Source organism: Vidua macroura, chromosome Z (genome assembly GCF_024509145.1).
Source record: "Vidua macroura isolate BioBank_ID:100142 chromosome Z, ASM2450914v1, whole genome shotgun sequence".
Lineage (NCBI taxonomy): Eukaryota > Metazoa > Chordata > Aves > Passeriformes > Viduidae > Vidua > Vidua macroura.
In genome coordinates, this window is record NC_071611.1 from 50,047,050 (window position 1) to 50,067,609 (window position 20,560).

At 38.7% G+C, this 20,560-nt stretch overlaps 1 protein-coding gene across 5 annotated transcripts; it reads left to right on the top strand.

The window, feature by feature from the left end:
- The first annotated feature begins 1,008 nt into the window (after window positions 1-1,008).
- Window positions 1,009-16,261, top strand: C9orf72 (C9orf72-SMCR8 complex subunit). Of its 5 annotated transcripts, none has more exons than XM_054003322.1 (11): window positions 1,009-1,092; window positions 2,395-2,880; window positions 5,777-5,836; window positions 6,737-6,832; window positions 7,468-7,532; window positions 8,325-8,397; window positions 11,358-11,474; window positions 12,190-12,425; window positions 12,901-12,958; window positions 13,380-13,489; window positions 13,572-16,261. In XM_054003322.1, the coding sequence occupies exons 2-11, from the start codon at window positions 2,437-2,439 to the stop codon at window positions 13,756-13,758; spliced, it is 1,446 nt and encodes a 481-aa protein (XP_053859297.1). In that variant the 5' UTR covers window positions 1,009-1,092; window positions 2,395-2,436; the 3' UTR covers window positions 13,759-16,261. The 5 variants fall into 5 exon arrangements, with proteins under 5 accessions (XP_053859297.1, XP_053859296.1, XP_053859300.1 ...); XM_054003321.1 differs by lacking the exon at window positions 1,009-1,092 and adding an exon at window positions 1,484-1,555; XM_054003325.1 differs by lacking the exon at window positions 1,009-1,092 and adding an exon at window positions 1,484-1,555 and having other exon boundaries at window positions 2,395-2,589.
- Window positions 16,262-20,560: the final 4,299 nt, after the last annotated feature.

Sequence of the window (20,560 nt, forward strand, 5' to 3'; positions counted from 1 at the left end):
GTCTCTTGTGTCCTATTAAGACTTCCTGTATGGTCCTGTTCAAAAACAAAAGTCAAAAAACACAAGTCCCCAGCGTACTTCATAATAAAACCTCAGGGTACTTCAGGATATTCCTGTTTTCTAGGTTGTAAATAAATAAATGCTTCTAATATGTGGCTGTGGTTATTTCAGTCATAGAACCATAGAATATTAAGGGGTTGGAAGGGACCTTAGAGACCATCCAGTTCCACCCCACACCGCACGGCCAGGGACACCTCCCACTACACCAGTTGCTCAAGGTCTTGTTCAACCTGGCTTTAAACATTCCCAGGGATGGGGCATCCACAGCTTCTCTGCGCAACTTGTTCCTGTGTCTCACCACCCTCACAATAAAGCATTTCTTCCCAATGTCTCACCTAAATTTCCCCTTTTTCAATTTGTACCCATTCCTCCTTGCCCTATCACTAAAATTCCTAATGACGAGTTCCTCTCTGGCTTCCCCGTAAGCCCCCGGACAGGAGTGCTAATTAAGTAAGAGGACTGTAGGTACTCACCACGTACCTGCAACACTAAACCAATCCCTCTCACCCTCACCATTCGGCATGCACTATGGTTTGGATACTAACCCAATTCCGTCATTACCATCTTCCTCTTTTAAGCCTAAAAGCCCCTCCATAAATTGTGCCGGATGCTCCCGGCACAATGCAGTTTCGTCTTTTGGCTTCCTCCACAAACCATATTCGGTTGGGCCTGTTTCCTTCCACTGTGACCCGCCAGACGCGAGCCACTCGTCCTGCCAGGGATACAACGGCACGGCTTCCCCCATCCGGGGCGGCCACACCGGCACAGCTCCCCATGGCTCGGCCCGGGCGGTCACACCGGCACGGCTGCCCCCGCCCGAGACGGTGCCGCGCCTGCGGAGCCCGCGGTGTGCGGCAGGGGCGGGGCGGCGCAGGCGCAGGCCAGCCGGAGCCGAGGTGAGGCGGGCGCGGGGCCGGGGTGGCGAGGCTGTGCTGGCACCGGGGCTGATGTTAGCGGCTACTCTGCTTTGCGGGGAAAGGAGCGGGCCATCCCGCAGCTGCCTCCCCGAGAGGTTCAGACCATATCCGGACGGTACGACATAGGCCTAATCCGGGCCGGGAGCGCGGAGGTGCCGCCACCGCCGAGGTTGTAGCGGCCGCGGTGGAGAGGCAGTGGTGAAAGCGAGCTTCTGGTCATCCCGTGGGTGCAAGTGGTCAGTGCGGGTGGCTGGCGCCGTGTCTTCCCTGAAAATCGTAAAGTCATGGTGTCAGATGGCCAAGGCACATGGCCTTGCTTTCCGGCTTCCCTCGGGCGGGGCACCGGCTGCCTCCTGAGAAGAAGCTGGAGAGAGAGGTTTTACACTTCTGCTGTGAGGTGATAAATAAAAAAGAAAAAAGAACTTCACATACAGAGCTCTGGCGAGTTAAGCTGTGGTAGTGCGGTGTGTGTTCCTGCTCCGTTGGTCCCGGGTGGGATTCCCTGCTGCTGTCATCTGCAGTGCTGCAGGCAGAAAGGAAAGTTGCCAACTGCTTAGGAGAGGTGTTCCTCAATATAGGTGGGTTCTAGCTGTTACAGTTTTCTGCCCTTGGTTGAATTTGTTTGCGAACCTTTTTTATTTCATATTTTCTTGGGACTCTAGCCTAACTTTAAGGGAAGATGGAACTTCCTGTTATCTTTTTTAGACTCATCAGAATAGGGAAACTGTAGAGTTGGTGGAAACAGCTAGGGAGGATGTTCAGGGATTGTGTCCACACAAGATGAGAAGTTAATACGTCCATATATTCTATTAAGTGCTGAGCACTTGTATCTTAACACCCTGTGTTTGATGTAAAAGATAGATTTATTGTGTCAGTTTTTGTACACAAGCTGTATGTTGTGCAGGTTCATCATAGTTCTCTAGTGAGTAAAGGGCATTTGAGGTCTGACTAATGATTGTAAAGTCTGCCACCTTTTTATATGAAACATACATATACAAACTTCCTTCCTGAAGGAAGTCTATGATGAAATCTTGGGTGAAGAAGCCAGATTGCCTCTTCAAAATGTCATTTGGAAAGAAAAGAATTGTAGAAAGGCTTTGATTGGAAAGGACCTTAAAGATGATGTAGTTCTAATGCCCCCTGCTCTGGGCAGGCATGCCATCCCACTAAATAGTGTTGCTCAGTGCTCCATCCAGCCTGGCCTTGAGCATTGCTAGGGAGTGGGCATCCACTTCTCTGGGCAACTTTTTCCAGTGCATCACCACTGTCACAGTAAAGAATTACTTTCCAATATCTAATCTAAATATTTCCTGTCTTAGTTTAAAACAAGTCTTATCACTACGTGCCCATGTCAAAAGAAGAAGAGATAATTATGATGGCTGCTCTTTTTTTTCCTACCATTTTTTCTTTTTTTTAGGTAATGTAAGCATTTTAGTTACACGAGAGGGAGGAAACAGGCATGTCAGCTCTTTGTCCACCACCGTCTCCTGCAGTTGCTAAGACAGAGATCTCTTTAAATGGCGAATCACCATTATTAGCTGCCACTTTTGCTTACTGGGATAATATTCTTGGTCCCCGAGTGCGGCACATCTGGGCTCCAAAGACAGAACAGGTACTTCTCAGTGATGGTGAAATAACTTTTCTTGCTAACCACACCCTGAATGGAGAAATACTTCGGAATGCAGAAAGTGGCGCAATAGATGTGAAGTTCTTTGTTTTGGCTGAAAAAAGAGTAATCATTGTGTCATTAATCTTTGATGGAAACTGGAACGGAGACAGAAGCACATATGGACTATCAATTATACTTCCGCAAAGTGAACTTGGTTTCTACCTGCCACTTCACAGGGTGTGCGTGGATAGGTTAACACATATTATAAGGAAAGGAAGGATATGGATGCATAAGGTAAGTTTATTATTCATTACTTTCAGTAATTGTTAGATTGTCTTTGTGCAGAAGCAAAAATTGAGATGCTGTGATATCTGTTATGTGGAGTCCAGGGACACAAACTCAGAAAAGGCTGGTCTCTATACAGCTTTGAAGGTTAAAGGTTGTCAGATTATAAGTCAGCAAATTCAAGGCTGGGATTTTTAGCTATGGTGATACTATACAGCCTCTACAAGACTTGGAGTTGAAAAAGGTTTTCTGTACAGCTTTTATCTTTCTGGAATTCATATAAATTGTTGCTTTTAATTGTGTTAATTTGTGTATTTAAACTAGGTATAATTGCAAATTTACTGTGTTTCAAATTGTTGTTTTCCTTGTTGAAGTCCAGAAAAGGGAACTGATGCAATTAATCTTCTCATTCCTGTTACAGGTTTATTTTAAAAAAAGAGGGTGTTAACAAACGGTTTGTCAGGACTTAAACTGTGTATAACTAAAGGGAGATCTACAAAAGTACATCTGCTTTAGTCCAAATATTTCTATTCCTGAAACTCAAAAAGGAAAACATGTTAAATTTTTCATAAGCGTTGGAATTCTGACCTTTGGGTAAATCATGGATAGTTCCTTATTATGTGAAATATTTTATGTATTTTCTTTAAATAACAGTCTGATGGTAAAAACTAATATTTTTGTCATCTTCATGGAGTCCAAGCTGTCTTAGAGTAGTGGAGTGCCCAGCAGCTGTAATGAATATGGTGATGCACATTTGTCTGGTATCTTCTGTTCTGAGGCCTGTAGTCAACATACTTTAAACTTACTCTTTGAATGCTCTTACCTGAACTAACTACAGAAATAACAAGCTGATACTATTTTTGTGGTGGTGTTTCCTTTTTGCTGTATTGCCTGATTATGGCTGGTAGTGCTTTCTGAAACACTGACTTTTCATACTTTCTGGGGTTTACTTTTCAGAGGAAGGATAGTACATAAAGTTCTTTCTCAATATAGTAGAAAGACAAATATTTAATTCCTTATCTAGTCTTTTAAAACTCTGTTAGATGTTAGTGGTTTTAATGTAAGTGAATGCTGTCTCATGTTCCTGATTACATTGCTTCTTTCATTTGGTGTCCTCTGCACTGACTTCTAATTTAAGTGTCAAATAAGAATTATCCATAATTTTTAGCTGTAATACATTTTCTCAGTTTTTAGATATTGCTCCATACCAGTATGTTTTTCACAGTAGATGTGACCTTCAAGCAGCATCGAGAATGATAATTTTTTTTTCTTTGAGCAGGTAGGTCAGTTGAATTAGCTGAGACAGCAATACATTCTGAATTCTGAAATAGATCTTTATTACTTTTTTTTTAGGGAGAGCACAGATCCCTGCATATATCTGCAGCTTTTCAGTCTCATTCATAAAAGAGAAAACTGCTTGGAAAATGTAGATTAAAATTTAGGCATGATTTATAGAATAATCGTAACTATGAAAATAAATTAAAACTGCTTCCTTCTGTAGTTTGCATTTTGAGGCATTTTAGCAGCTATGTTTAAATACAGCAAATAAAAAAAAAAAAATCAAGCCCTATCTGTATCTGTTCTGGATGTTCTAATAGTTGTGAATACTAGCTTTCATTACTTCTGTGTACAGCCAGACAACTTTTCCAGCTAGACCTGAGATGAGAAGAAGCCTTTTGAACTCAAGAATTAGGAGAAACATGGGTAGTGTTCAGACTGGCATAGAACAACAGGCAACTCTGAGCAAGTCATCAATATGGGATTAAAAACCCCATTCACCTACTCCAATTTATGTTTTGTATGTTTGTCTAATAATTTCAACAGTTATATTATTGAAAAGAAGTGGCTTACACCATTTATTCAGCCTTAACTTCAAGAAGACTGAGTTTTTAAAAATTATTGTCAAGGATGTCTTCCTTCTCTGACTGAAGGGTGGAGGTGCTTTGAAGGAATCTACCTTGTTCCAGTATTGTTTTTCACTGATGCTTCTTTTAGATGGTTTGAAAAGTTTCATTGCTGTTTCAGGGCAAACTACTTTAGCTTATTCCCTATTCATCTGCTCAAAAAAAACTCTTGCAAACTCTTTTCACACTTAAAGTTGATTAACTCTGAGTAGGTCAGTCACTGGAAACTAATGATTAACCAATAAAAATACAATAACCTGTCAGCATCTAGCAAAAGATATCATTAGTTCTCCTAGTGTCTGCTATTTTTTGTGACTTGTATTGATGCTCCAGTGATTAATGCCAAATTCTCTTTGTGAATAATAACTTCATTCCATTGTAAGTTCATTTTAAATGCAGTTTATTATTCAGCTGCTGATTAGTCTCTTTTCAGAGCTTTGTTCAGCCACTTGTACATTGTTTTATGTACTTTGAGGTTTCATGTCTCCTGTACTTGGTTGTAAAACAATGTTTTGAAGACTTGTAAGCCTCAAGAAGTGGGGGAAAAAAAGTCTTTTGTTTCCCACCCTCCCCAGTCAAATAATTTTTCTCATTCTGAAGATCTTATTTTTTTTCCTGTTTTGTCAGGAATCCAGAATCTATACTGTATCCATCTGAAAATAAAAATCAAAAATAAAGTGAAATTCTTCATCATAATCTGATCATCTGCCATTTTCTTGATCTGTAATGACAAAAATGTTTTGACATTGTCATCAAAATCTTCCTTTCCTGCCCAAACATGGGAGATGTGCAGTGGAGGGCAGAGTAGGGAGTTTTGATCTGTGTTGCATGACATCACTTCCTCTTAAAGTCAACTGTATAATAGAGAAAATACTTGAACATCAAATTTGAGTATAAGAAGCATGACTCTGCAGGGAAGAAACTGTACTGAGTGACTGGTGTGTGCATACATACATGAACAAATGCCAGAGCGCTTATATTTAACTGCTTCTCTTGCTCAGGAGAGGCAAGAACATTTCCAGAAGATTGTCTTAGAAGGCACAGAAAGAATGGAGGCTCAGGTAAGGGCCATCTGGTGGATGCATATGGAACGCCATTGCAAAACCATTTGACTGCCTCAGGTAACTGTAGAAGTTGGTGTTGCTTCTTATTTTTGGGATCCAGGAGGATGCATTACACTGGCTAATAATGTGACATGCACACTAGGCAAAGTTTCTGAAGATAGGATAATGGAATCTGTGATCAAATTAAAAGAAAATATATTTCATCACTTTAAAGATAAAGTAGAAATTTGTGAAGAATATTACCTTTCAGAAAAGGAAACTCATTAACTTGAAGTTCTGTAAAGGTAGCAGCTTCCATAGAGTCATGCCATCCTCCTATCAAGGTTGTTTTTCCATTAGGTTAGGTTTAGAATTACAGAGACATACGGAGTCGATCATGTTGAAATGTGCTTGAAGACCTAATGGATGAGATTGTGAAAATAATTTGATTTTGGAAACTCTAAATATGAGACTGTGGCTTCCTTTTCTTGTGATAGATAAGTCAGGAAAGTATTTTTGTATGTTAATTAGTAATATGCCTGGATTTGGTTTCCAGTAATTGTTACAAGATCAGACTAGAATGTAAAATGCTTAACAGTGATTGCACGTAACATAGTATGCTCAAATTATCTCACATCAAATACTTGTTGTCTAGGCCGATCAAAACTGATGCTGAAAATTAGCATAAGACCCACATACACATTTTAGGTGTGATGTTGAGAAGCCAAATATATGTTTCCAGTTTATAATTATTAATGAGCAAAGCCCAGAAGTCTGTGCATCAGTTTCTGCTCATACTACCCTTCTAAGCAGTAGGAAGTTATGATGTTTTGCATGTAATACTGCAAGTTCATGTTAGTAGTAACTTCCAATACTACCCAATGTGCTTTTACTTCAAGCATCTTATTTATTGTTCAGGGTCAGAGCATCATTCCAATGCTGACAGGAGAAGTCATTCCTGTAATGGAACTCCTTTCATCTATGAAATCACACAGTGTTCCAGAAGAAATAGATGTAAGTTCTTGTTTTATTTTTATTCTGAATTTTTGAAAGGTGACTTTCTCCCTTTGGATAAAACATAGCTTTGGGCCTTTACTTTGGTACTCACTTTGCCAGAGAAAATGCCCATTTTCCTAAATTCTCGTACACTTCTGTTGGTTCACATCAAGTTCTCCTAAGTGGTGTAATGCGTAGCAATATTTTTTGTGGTCATCACTTAGCAAAGTTGACCGCATAGGTTGATGTCATTGTATGAATGGAAAGGCACTTTGATGCAAACCAAAATGAATGAGCAGATTAATGGATTTGATGTTGATACCTGTTTCAGCACATGGTAGTGTTCTCATGGAAGAAGTTGAAGTGATATGACATGCACTAATCTAAAGTATTCTGGACATTTTTTACAGAAAAAAAAATCACTAGGAGAAACCTGACTTGTGATTGGTGAAGACTTAATAATCAAGTGACTTTTTCATTTTCAAAATGCTTTGTCAGAAGACAGGTCTTCTTAAGATTATTCTTTTTGGGGAAGCCTTACAACTTAACTTAAATAGATTCCAAACAGTTCCCACGTATCAAAGAGAAAGTCAATTAATTGGAAGGTGATCAGATTCTTGTCTAACTTCTTTTTTTATTTACTTGCATTTCAGATAAGTGACACAGTGCTAAATGATGATGACATTGGGGATAGTTGCCATGAAAGCTTTCTCCTCAAGTATGAAATTCAGTTTTGATTTATGCTGTAGTAAAATGATTTAAACTTGTGTATGCATCTAAATGTATCTATCTGCACGTGCATGTGGACATGGATTGGAATAGATTTCTTTATAGGAGGGGGAATAATGACATGTATTTGGCTTTTTGAGATTTTTGTCAATAAAATGTTACGAAGTTTCTGTCATTTTAAAAGAATGGTTCTGGGCTAATAGCTGCCACAGAATTATTTGTTTGATAGTAGAAATCCTATCAAATACATGTTTTTCTTTGATAGCTACATTTAATTTTATAAGACTGTAAGTCAAAGTCTTGCATTTTTTAAAATAGCAAAAAACCTGGATTGTGCATAAATTCTAAATAAGAGTCCTTAATGGTATGGCATATAGCATGCTTATTTTTGAGTTGTGTATTTCTTTTTTACCCCTATTTTTAATTTTTAAGTGGAAATAGTTGAACTTGAGAGCAACTTGGTCTCTTCCTGTGGGATAGTGTATTGAATAGGTTTTAGTTGATGTTCTGTTACCTTTCATTGTATCTCCTGCGTAACTGCATTCATATATGTAGTGCTTGGTGCCATCTATTTATACACCATCACATGTGCTTGGAATACTGAAGAAACCATTGAACTTTTGGATTTCAGCAGTAACCTATGCTGCTGTTTAAAGTCCTATGGTTATGGGCATGTAGGCTATATTTATACTTGAAACACTTCTCTTCTTGTGGAGGTGACAATTCTTTCATTTGAAAAATCTGATTAAATGTATTAACCTATGTCTATTTTTATTTGCAGTGCTATTAGTTCACACCTACAGACCTGTGGTTGTTCTGTAGTTGTAGGAAGCAGTGCAGAAAAAGTTAATAAGGTAACATACTTTCTAAGAAAATGAACTTAAATGCTGATTATTAGGAGTGTTACTTGGAACAAAATTAATCTAAAAATATTCTCGAGGCTGAAGAAGGAAGGAGTACTGTTGTCTGGCTATTTTCAGTTGACAGGTCTAGCAGAAGAGAATTCTGCCAGAAAATTGCCTTCCAGTTGTATTCTGACAACTATAAGAAAACAAATATATTTGACTGCTATAGTACATAAATGAGTAGTAACTGAGTGTGAGCTTTTAAAATCAGACTTTTTTTAGCTAAATTACACAAATCAAAGAGACCTGACTGGCTTGTCCATTTCAGCTATGTCACAGAATCACAGAATGATCCAACTTGGAAGAGACCTTTAAGGTCATCCAGTCCAACCATCCACCTGACACTGCCACTGTAACCCCTAAGCCACTCGACCACATCACCCAGCACCGGATCCAGACGCCTCTTAAACATGTCCAGGGTCTCCACCACCTCCCTGGGAAACCTATTCCAGTGCCTGACAGCTAACAGTGAAAATTTTCTTTATAATAATTAATCTGAATCTCCCCTGTCTCATTTTAAGGCCGTTTCCTCTTGTCCTCTCACTGCAGGCACAGCAGAGACTGGAGACACAGGAGAGACTGTTCCTTACCTCACTGCACCCTCCTTTCAGGGAGCTGTAGAGAGTGACAAGGTCACCTAGGCCTCCTTTTCTCAAGACTAAATAGCCATTCCTCCTAAGACATGTTTTCTAGTCCTTTAATGAGCCTTGTTGCCTTTCTTTGGACACACACCAGCATTTCATTGTCTTTTTTGAAGAGGGAGGCCCAGAAGTAAAGACAGCATTTGAGCTGTGGTCTCATGAGAACCAAATACAGGGGGACAATCACTATCCTGGTCCTGCTGGCCAGAGTAACCTGTTGATACTGGCCAGGATGCCGTTGGCCTTCAGCATTACCTGGGCACGCTGCTGGCTCATTTAAAGCTGGCTGTCAACCAGCACCTCCAGGTCCCTTTCTCCTGAACAGCTCTTGAGTGACTGTCCACAGTCTGTAGTGCTGCACGCGGTTGTTGGTAACCCAAGGGCAAAACCCAGCACCTGGCCTTTTTGCACTTTATGCAATTTGTCCTTGGCCCATTGATCAAGTCTGTCTGATCAGGTCTCTCTGAAGAGCCGTCCTACCCTTGAACAGATCAGCACTCCTGCCCATCTTGGTGTCATCTGCAAACTGACTGAGGGTACACTCAATCCCCACATCCAGATCATCAGTAAAGATGTTGAATCATGAACCAACCCCAGAACTGATATCTGGGGAACACTGGTAGTGGTGAGTATACAGACAATACCCATGTCATTTGGTATTGTCTGAATGCTCTTAAACAATTAGTGTCTCCATAATTTCTCCTGCACTGGGCAGTAAATAGGCTTCTGTGTCATGAGCTGCTTGTGTTTTGTGGAACCTATGTCTATTTCTTCAATGTGAAATAAAAAAATTATGAACAGTGGGCCTGCTGAATAAATTATATATTACTTGTAGACTATACATGCTATATATTAAGTATTTTATGGCATAAAGGACTTCTTAATGAAATACAAAAGTTTTTTTAAAAAATGTAAAGGTACCTTTAGTAAACCTATGTTTTGAAATAAATAGTTCGTTATGTTTTATAAAAATTGGGGCAGATGGAATGCATTGTTTCATGTGCGTTACCAGCAGTGATAAAGGACCTCTGATCAAATCAACAGTAAAAATGTGGATGCCCACAAGCAACAGGCAAACCAGAGAACAGAAAATTATCAGATCTTAGCTGCAATCACAGCTAACCATAGTTAATATGTACTGTTTCAGAGATTAAGATTTATACAAAATTAAGTTACTGGAAATGCTATATGTTTAAGAGAAATATGTTATATATGTACACACATATGCTATATATAATACAAGAGGAAATGTTAGAAGTTTATGTAATTATAAAAAACTTATGGATCATTAAATAGTTAATAAAAAAGACCTAATGTCTAAATGGTTATGAATATGTAAAATAATATATCAATAAGCTAGACAGTATAGGAGAAAGCAGTGTAAAAGAATGTGAGTCTCAAGATACATCCAGGTAATAAATTTCATAAATTAATTCTATGCATGTTCTTATCAGCAGCATGTTCCTTGTGTCACGGTACAGCTCTTCTGAAGTAACTGCTTTCTTAATAGTATATTTCAGCTTGCCTCAAAGTAAAAAAAAAAACCACTGTGGCATATTATGACAAAAAGCATCAGTCAGAAATTATGTTGTCATTGTTTTAGATACTGCAGAAACATCTTGTGCAAGGACAGAGCCTTTTCAAATATCTTGCAGACACTGATAAGACACCACAGGTTAAGACTGAAAAATGAGCAGAGTGGAATATGTGTGGTATTTGGAGTGATTACTCGTAGCTATTTCAGCTCAGAAGTTTGCAGATGGGTGATGAAGTACATCGTAGTAGAGAGTTTAAGGAAATTACTGAGGAAATAAGCATCGATGCTTATTTACAAAATTGACTGTGCCTGATTTGAGACACAAATAACTGTTATTTCAATATGGAATGAACAAAATAAGAGGCCTGAAAGGCTAGGAAAGTAATCACAGTAACTTACATTTATTAAAAAAAAGATGTATAAGACAAAAGTGATTTGTTCTACATAATCAGGTAAAAAACAAACTTGGTTGCAAGAATGTGTAGGATGTTTTCATCATTTGACAAGAAGTTGGAGTAGTATGGCTTATGGCACCAGTAATTTAAAAATAAGTAAAAGTAAGTATGTCACTGTTCTGTGGCCTTTTATAAAGTTTTGGCTTTTCTGATAAGCATGGTGAACTCTTTTGTTCATAATTTGAAATGCCTAATACAAGGCATTTCAATACACAGTCTAGTCAGACTTTTTTCCTTACATTTTCATGTTTTTCAAAACTATTCTTTTTAATGCAGATTGTGAGAACATTGTGCCTGTTTCTCACACCATCTGAGCGGAAGTGTTCCAGACTCTGTAGAAGTGAGTCCTCTTTCAAATATGAGTCAGGACTTTTTGTTCAAGGCTTACTCAAAGTAAGTATGCTTAGGAAAGTTCTGTTCTTCTGTAGTTTAAGAATGTTATTTGGTGTATGTTTTTGCATATGATATGCACACACATACAGTCATATTCAAAAACATGTGTCATTGTCCCTTGATGTCATTTTTTTCTGGCACTGTAACTTTCCTTTTTATTATCTTCATGTTAAAATTGCAAGCCAGTCTTTTTTATGGCACATCTGTTTCTTGAGGATTGTTCAGGATTGTTCCTGTACTTTGAGGTACAATAATAATATGGTCTTGTCTGCTTGAGGCTAGAATTCCAAAAGTCATTTAAGTTTTTGTGTTTTAGCAAAACCAAGGAAGAACATATCAAAGTCATATCAGGCCTGGAGTTTTCAAGTTTTTTAAACAGAAATGGGTGAAGATAACTAGAAAAATAATGCTTCTTGCTCTAGTAAGCAGTCTGAACTTAGCAGGCAATTATAATACTGTAATGCTAATGGCTCTCAAACCAGGTGACGCAATACTGTAGTATACAGGTAACCTCAGTACCTGTTTTCACCTTTTTGTTAAGGAAATCATCCAGTATTAAGGATTTATTACTGCAATATAACCACTAGTTGTCCCAAACAAAATACATATGAACAAATGGGTTATAAAATGTAGGCATGATATTTTAGTATTGTTTTGTCCCAGTACAGCTTCGTGTTTTTAACTAAAATAGGGGATTTTTTTCCCACTAAAACAGGATGCAACAGGAAGCTTTGTGTTGCCCTTCCGTCAAGTAATGTATGCCCCATACCCTACTACGCATATAGATGTGGACATCAATACAGTGAAGCAGATGCCCCCTTGTCATGAACACATCTATAACCAACGACGATACATGAGATCTGAGCTGACAGCATTTTGGAGAGCTAATTCAGATGAAGAAATGTCTCAAGATCATATTATCCACACAGATGAGAGTTTCACACCTGATTTGTATGTATTCTTCTCACATCTCACAAAGTTACTTGATTTGGGGTATGAGTGGCTAATAAAAATACATGGAGCTTCTTAAAAGCAAAAAAAACTTCTTCAGTTCTGGTAGTTACACTTGTTTTGGCAGAATTTCCCGGTCCTTCAGTTGTTTGGTTACATCAAATACTATTGAAATTAATTTTCGGTGATAATTCTGACCATGTCATTTTAATTTTATTGCCTATTTTAATTAGGGGTATAATAGAGCTAAGTGTATTTGACAGAGACCAGTGGCTTTCCTGCATTTAGTTCTGCATTTCATCTGAGTGCTTTAAAATTCTGACTTATCTTTAAAAATACCAGAATTGTAATTTACTACAATTTTAAATTCACTTTTAATTTCAACCAGCAGTAATGCTGTAGTCTCAACTCCTAGAAGGTTAATATCCCTTACTGCCACATTAACTCACAAGTTCATTTGTTTTCTTTTCTATAGAAACGTCTTTCAAGATATCGTACATAGAGATACATTAGTAAAAGCCTTCCTGGATCAGGTAATTGTTGCTTTTTTCAGAAAAAGAAACAGAATTCAGTACTTTGACCCTTAGTAACAGATAATTTAACACAAATACATCATTTGTGTTTGGTAGCTTTTCTTCATACTACTGCTGTGATTCTTCTCTACCTAGTGAAAAGAAAAATATTGATATAAAACTGAAACTCCTGCTTAAGTGTGAAAAACAAGGGCCATTTTCTGTTGCTGTGCAACAGTGTCTACAATTACACTATTAAAAAAACTACCTGACTGGGAATAATTTCAGATAATTATCCAAACAGAATTGTAATACAGCTTCATTTATTGTATCTGAGCAGACAGAAAACATAAAAAGCATGCTGACTATGTACAAATCTGCTTTTATTTGCCTGCTTTGCTATAATTAAGAATGTCTACCTAATATTCTTAATTTTTAACAGATCTTTCACCTGAAGCCTGGCTTGTCTCTAAGGAGTACTTTTCTTGCACAATTTCTGCTAGTCCTTCACAGAAAAGCCTTAACTTTAATAAAGTACATAGAGGATGACACGTAAGTGAACAGATAAAGGAAAGCAGATTTAGTGAAACTTATTTTGTTCTTTTTTGAAACACATGTTTTTATTTCCTTGCAGGCAAAAAGGCAAAAAACCTTTTAAGTCTCTTCGTAGCTTAAAGATAGATCTCGACTTGACAGCAGAGGGCGATCTTAACATAATAATGGCTTTGGCTGAGAAGATTAAACCAGGTCTACACTCCTTTATCTTTGGGAGGCCGTTCTACACTAGTGTACAAGAACGTGACATGCTCATGACATTTTAAAGTCTTCCCTGTATCTGATATTGCAGTCCTGCAGTGCATTAAATCTGTCAGTGGGACCCCCACACTGGTGACAAGCATTGTCAACTGAGGGTGAAGCATCAGGAGCACAGTAACATTGAGGTGTATCTCAAGCATTAGGGGGTTTTGTTAGAGTGAATTTCAGCTTAGCTAGATAAACATGATTTTAATTAATTGGTCTCTTCTGTGTGTTTTTTTTAATTGTAAATGTTACCAGAGGTTCCTTGGCCATATTGGCTTAGTGGATAAATGTGGATATGTTTTAGTGTATGATAAAAGGAAGCATTTTAATTTTTATTCCCCAGAAATTTCTTTCAGGTGTGCATCAGATTTTTCCTGTTCTGCTGTGTCAGTATTTTCAGTGTTTCCACAGAAAACAGTATATATGTCCTCACTAACCATGGAGGTTGCAGAAGCTGCACTTTCCAAGAGTTGTAGAGTTTTTAAAACTGTTATTCTTATGTATGTGATGAAAATCTTGAATATGACTTTTACTCATCTGCCTCTTCTAACACTACTGCCTTCTTCCTTTAGAGCATTTAAACATGTTTGCAGTTTTTAATATTCTACAAAGTGCTATTTCTAAGTGCAGACTGTTGATTATTTGCAGCTTAAATAGCAGTATGTTGCACATGGGAATTATATCATTACTCAAGCAGCTCTGTGCATGTAAGTGCCAACCAGGATACTCTTTTCATGTATTTCTGGACTGTCCTGCAGTGGAGTGGTCAGTCATCAGCTAACTGAAGTCTTGCAAAACACAAAACAGAAGACTCGTGTCATTCTACAGCAGTTGTCAGTCGTTCTGTGTATAAACTGCTACTGGTGGTTGCACTGCCAGTTTCTTTGAGGCTCATAGAATCATTTAGAATGGAAAAGACCTTCAAGATCATTGAGTCCAACCATTAACCCAGAACTGCCAGGTCCACTTATAAACCTTGTTCTTAAATACCACATCTACACATTTTTTTAAACTCTTCCAGGGGCAGTGATTCCATCAATTCCTGGGCAGATTGTTCCAATGCTCGACAAAATATTCAGATTAAAGTATTAGACCCTTCCAAAGAACATCAAGGTGATAGCCAAGTTAAAAGATAAAACAGTATTTTCTTTTCATTTACTTCACCATTAGTATATTTAGTAATCCTTAATTTAGAGATGTGCATAGCTATGAACTAATGCAGTTAACATTTTAGTAAGTTAGCTCTTGTCATTAAGCTTACCTATCTTCTTAGTTCAGCTTAGCATATCTCCAATTTAGCTAGAAAATCAAAACACATTTTCTATTGGTATGTCTCAACCTTTCTTTCTCAGTAGTACGTAGAGCAGTGAGGTGTCAGATGAATCTAGACTTTTTTTTTACCCATAAATCAAGGTATATCTGTACTGCAGGTTGTTGTATCTCTGCCCCTTTTGGACAGGTATAGGAATTTATTTCTGTCATTTTTCAGGATAAAGTCATAACTCAATATTCATTGGAAAAGGGAAAGAGCTGCACTGATTGGAGAAGCCATGGCTGATTTATAACTTACCTTGTTTATAACTCTCCTTTGTAAATAGGTTTCTGTTTTCAAGATAGCTTTTTAGTATTACTTTCATGCAGTGTGGCAGAAAAGTTAGAAGTTAGATTCACATTTTTCCTGAAAGGTCTAATACTCAGATTTTAAAAGAAATACTGTCCTTTATGTAGATGCCCAAAATTCCCTTACATTTCCTGAAAGACAAAAGACTCTCAATCAAATGTTTAGAGCCTGTAAAAGATGTGAAATTGAGCCCCATCTGCACACCATTTTTGTGAGTCTGCATCATCAGTGTTACTGGGTTGCAAAAGAACTGACAGTTTGTGCAGCCATCTTTTTGCTGTACATGCATGTATAACTCTTGCACTAAGCTTGGTGATTCATCAGAGGACTTTGTCAGAATTACATAAGTTACTTGTGCTGAGATTCTGTTTGTCATTTTACCACTACTGCTCCCTTCTACATTTTCAATCAAGGCATTAGAGCCTGAATGTGCTTAAGTTATTACTGTAGTGGATAAATAGTGAAAGAAATGTAATAAACACTGCCAAAACCTCTAATGTAGAAGTTGTGTCAAAATATAAAAGCTTTAAATCTGCTACTGAAATTAATCCTTTCAGCTTAATAAGCATTGGAAAATCAACACTGACACTACTAACAGTGAAGCTTTTGTTTACTGAAGATTCTGTTACTTTTTGAAGTTACTAAAAACTGGAAATTCAATTGCTGTTTTTGTTGCACAGTTGTCACAAGTGCAGATTGTATAGTGAAGTACATTGTTAAATGCATCTGCATGTTGTGTTGTAAACCTAGCTCAAGAAACAAAGTAATAAAATTCATACACAGTTTTTGGACTTTAATTGTTGCTGAGTTTTTCACAGAATTTCTGCTCTGTATCTAAAAGCATCATTATCTTTTATGCTTTGAATTAAAGAAGAAACATTTCTTCCTTCTTGTTAAATTAAGTTATGCTTGGATGTTGCTGTCACTAATGAAAGTCACATGATATTTAGTTCCTTCATTTCTGTTAAGTACTTAGTCATTTCAAGCTGAGACCAATGGGACTTGCTATGCCTCTGATGTACTCAACTATGAATTTTAAAAACTTTAAAATCCCGTAGGTGAGAGGTTAGAAGTGTTTTATCTAGCAGTTAGTGAATACCTTTCTTCAGCATTTTATTTCCTTATATTTAAAAGAAAATGGCAAATTTATTTCTTCCAGCTGGATTTAAAAAGGAAGTACTGTTTTCAAGCATTTTTAGTAGCACATTATTCCTGGTCTTTTCACACCTAAAAAGGCAGCACAGAAAGATAGCCACTGGAATGTCTTACTTTTTAGGACCGCAGAGGATATTCCCTGTCTATATACCAGTATGTTGTAATGTCAGCTTTATTCTAGAGCAGAATAGGTATTTTGTTGATGTTCTTATCTCTAAGCCAGCAGTTTGTTACACCAATACAAGTGCCACTTCTGCACTCATTTGGGTACTGGCAAACAATGTTAGAAAGTTTTCTCTTCATATTCTCAGACCTGTGAGCACAAAGGAATGTGATCCAGAACATGAGGACAAACAGGCAGGGTGGTCCCCTCTGTTGTCTAATCAGAGCCTACAAAGCAAGTGCTTTATCCTCTTCAGCAGCGAGGAGGCACAAACCATACTCATTAGTATGCAGAGCAAGCTTTTGCATAAGAGTAGAACTTGGTTGTCTTGTTTGCCTGTGTCCTCACACAGAGCTCCTGTTACACTTCCTACTTGGGCAAAACATTAAGGAAGCTCCAGGGCAGCATGTACTTATTCGCAAGGTTGTTCACATGATATTTCAGTTATACTAAGTAATTATCTCATTTCTCAAAGCCATGCTGTTCATGTGCTTGCCCAAAAGTTTCAAACACAGAAGACTTTCAATTAAAGTTCAGAAGTATGAAGTAAAGGATGCATTCCTGACAACAGCCATCAAGTAAGTCTGACTTCAGTTCTAAATAAAATAATAGAGCTACCCTGTATTGCTTGATTAGCATTGGGCAGCTTTTAAAAGCAAAAGATCAGAGGAAAATTAGGTAACACAGAATGGCAACTGGTAATTGTTCCTTTCTCTTAGATACTTCTATCTTTATTTTTACATAGATGGAGGAGGCCTTTGACAACTGGAAAAGAGCCAAAAGACAGAAATTGCAGGTTAACCAGTTTTACTTAGGTATAAAACAAAATCATGCCATGTGTCCTCTTAGACTTGTGTCTTACCACATGAGGCAGGAAAAGGTGATTGGGAGTTACCAGCACAGACTGACAAAGTGAATAATGCTTCATCCACCTCCTTATATTTTGTGATAAAATGCCTGGATTTGAGGATATAGAGAATGGGATGTAACAGGCTGACTTCAGCAAGGCTTCCAGCACCCTCCCACAATCTCCCAGTAGCCAAGCTGGTGTTGGGGTGGGGGTGTGGGCCCTCCAAGAGCAGTATGTATCTGGCTGGGTGGACTTAGATGGGCTGGCCACTGGGTCATATGTGACTGGAGGCTGGTACCCTGTGGGATCTCAAAGGGTCTCCCCTGGGGTTTGTCTTGTGTAATGTCTCTATCCATGACCTGAGAAGGTGACTTCAGGTTTGCACATAGTGCCAAATAGGGATCACTGTTCAACATGCACAAAGGCAGGGCAGCTGTCCATAGGGACCAGGATGGGAGGAAAGGATGGGTTCCCAATATCCTTGGGACAGCAGAGAAGGGCAGCCCTGCCCTGGGCAGGCAGAGCTCTGGAAGCCATGAGACCATGGGCAGCTCTGGGGAGAAGGCCCTGGGTCCTGGTGAGCTTATGGCCCAGGAGGACAGCTGAGCAGTGGGGATGCACTCAGAGAGGTGGTGCTGTTTCTCTACCTGGGGTGTTTCCAGGCTTTACAGGATAACATCCTGAGCCCTGGTCTGACCGCAGGGCTGAGCCTGCTCTGAGCAGGAATAGGAATGGAGACCCTCTGAGATGCTTACCAGCACAAAGTGTCCTGTGATGGCAACCTGCAGCCATTTTTCCTTAGGCCAGAGAAAACAGGTGAGCAATGAACCTTCTGGAGGGTAAGGATCCAACCCCCTGTTTGGACCAGGCCAGCTCCTATCAACATTGCTCATAGAAATGTTTGGTCTGTTCTGACCAGAACTTCATTCCAAAAGCTTTGAGGTGGCTCTGGGTTCACCAGTAAAACTGGAGATATGCTAGTACATTAGTCCCAAAAAGAAATGTATAGGTATCAGGAATACTTCATCTACAGGGTCTAGTGCACATGTTAAAATTAAAGGCAGCATGTCCTCTAATTGAAAGATGAGGGTTAATCAGGACTTTCTATGGAAACATCTCTCTATAGTAAAGAAACAAAGACTTAAGATAGAGAAATGTACACATCTAAGCAAGGGTGAGTAAGTAAAGTTCATTTTTGGTTGAATTTCAAAGTAAAAGTGTGATTCTCAAAGGCAAATATTTGAAGCTTCATCCCTAATCTGTATCTAACAAAAAGCCAAAACGTTTGAAAATGTACAACAGTCAAAAGCTAATGGATGAAACTTTGAGTTCAATGCCAGTCTCTTCCATTTATAAAATGGTCTCATTATAGTATGAAAGTGTCTTACAGTTTCAATTAAATATGACTAATGGACAGACTTTTTGTTTTCAGTAGAAGCAAGAATGTAAGAAATTAGAGGTCAGGGAAATTTGTTCTGTAGCCTATACACAGAGTAATTAAATATTTTTTGCCAAAGTGTTCAGCTGACTGATGAAACTGCAGTTTTGGTCTTCAACATTCATCCACAGAAATATAAAGCAGTTTGTCCTTGCTGAGATTTCTGTCTGTCTCAGGCTGCCTCTTCACTGGAGATTAGTCCTCTGTCACTTCATCGCATTCTCTGCCTTGGCTCTGTAACAGCAGTATATGAAAATAGTTTCTGATAACCTAGCATCTGGAGGAAGGACTTTCTGGCATTTTGGGTTTTTTAGTAGCCAAAGGCAGGTCCACAGACAAAACAGAGAGCACAAGGGATCTGGATAATAAGTAATGACTAATTAACTTCATACCAATTTTTGGCAGAGAACTGGATGCTGGCAGGAAGAAGAACATTTTGGGTTCAGTCTGCTTTTAGCAACATAACTGCCAAAGTCTAATGTTTTCCCTTGAGGTTGGAGACTTGAGAGGTAGCTGATGCAAACATGATCTAACATGTTTTTGAATAATGATCGCACTAGAAGGATATGTGTAGGACAGCAAAGTTCTCAGTGATCTAGGCAATCAGATATACCAGCTTTTAATTAAATAACAATCCAGGGTGTTAGGCTTGACTGTGACACTGTTAATTATAGGTTTGAAGTCCAGTGGAACCTATAAGCATGCAATTGCCATCAAATTACATATTTGTTAGTGTGCAGATGCAAAGGTGCAAAGTGATTTCTTCCCACGTCATGTCTAATGGACACCATCCAGATGATGAGTTGTCCGAGGAGGGTCCCTTTAGCATCCCAGTGAGTGGGGGCATGCAGGTCAGCATCACTATCTGCAGATATTCATGCTGCTGTTGCTAGGGGATTCACCTTCCTTTTTTCTCTACCTGACTTCAAATTTTACTCCTCATTTTTTCTTATTTTAAGCTGACATTTTTGCCATCTTTACATCTTACTCCACCAAGCTCCTCTCAGCACCCCACACCTGATTATTTTTTGCCGTTAGTTCTAGTTTTGCTACATCCACACACAAATGCGGTATTTCTGATACTGTTCACTTAGGCAACACTGGGCATACGTGGCTTTTTTGCCATATTGGACATACGTAACTTTACCAACAGTAAAGCTCAGTGTGAGTGGCTTTGCACTCAAAGCTCTCTGCTATTGTTCACTTCAGCCTGGTTGGACTTACTCCTAGACAAAATTGCTTGATTTTATCCTCCATGGCCCTGGCTAGTTCATGCTGAGCATGAGCAAGTTCTCCCTGTACACACCTACAGTTTACATACCAGAGAAGCAGAGTAGCTTGTTTTTTCACACATCTGCTGTGGTCTGTCACAGGTCTCCCATAGGACCTTGGCTGCTGTAAGGCCATGTCCCACAGGACCTTTGGTATGCCAAGGCCAAGAGGGTTGTGAGCTGCAGAACATGTAGGAAGACAAGATTTCAGTGCCAGGACCTCCAGGATGGGGAAACATAGTCATTAGCAAGGTTCCTTATAGGGCATAAAAGCACTTCACAAAACAAGGTTTTTGTTATGGTTCAGGGAGTTGCCATGATGCC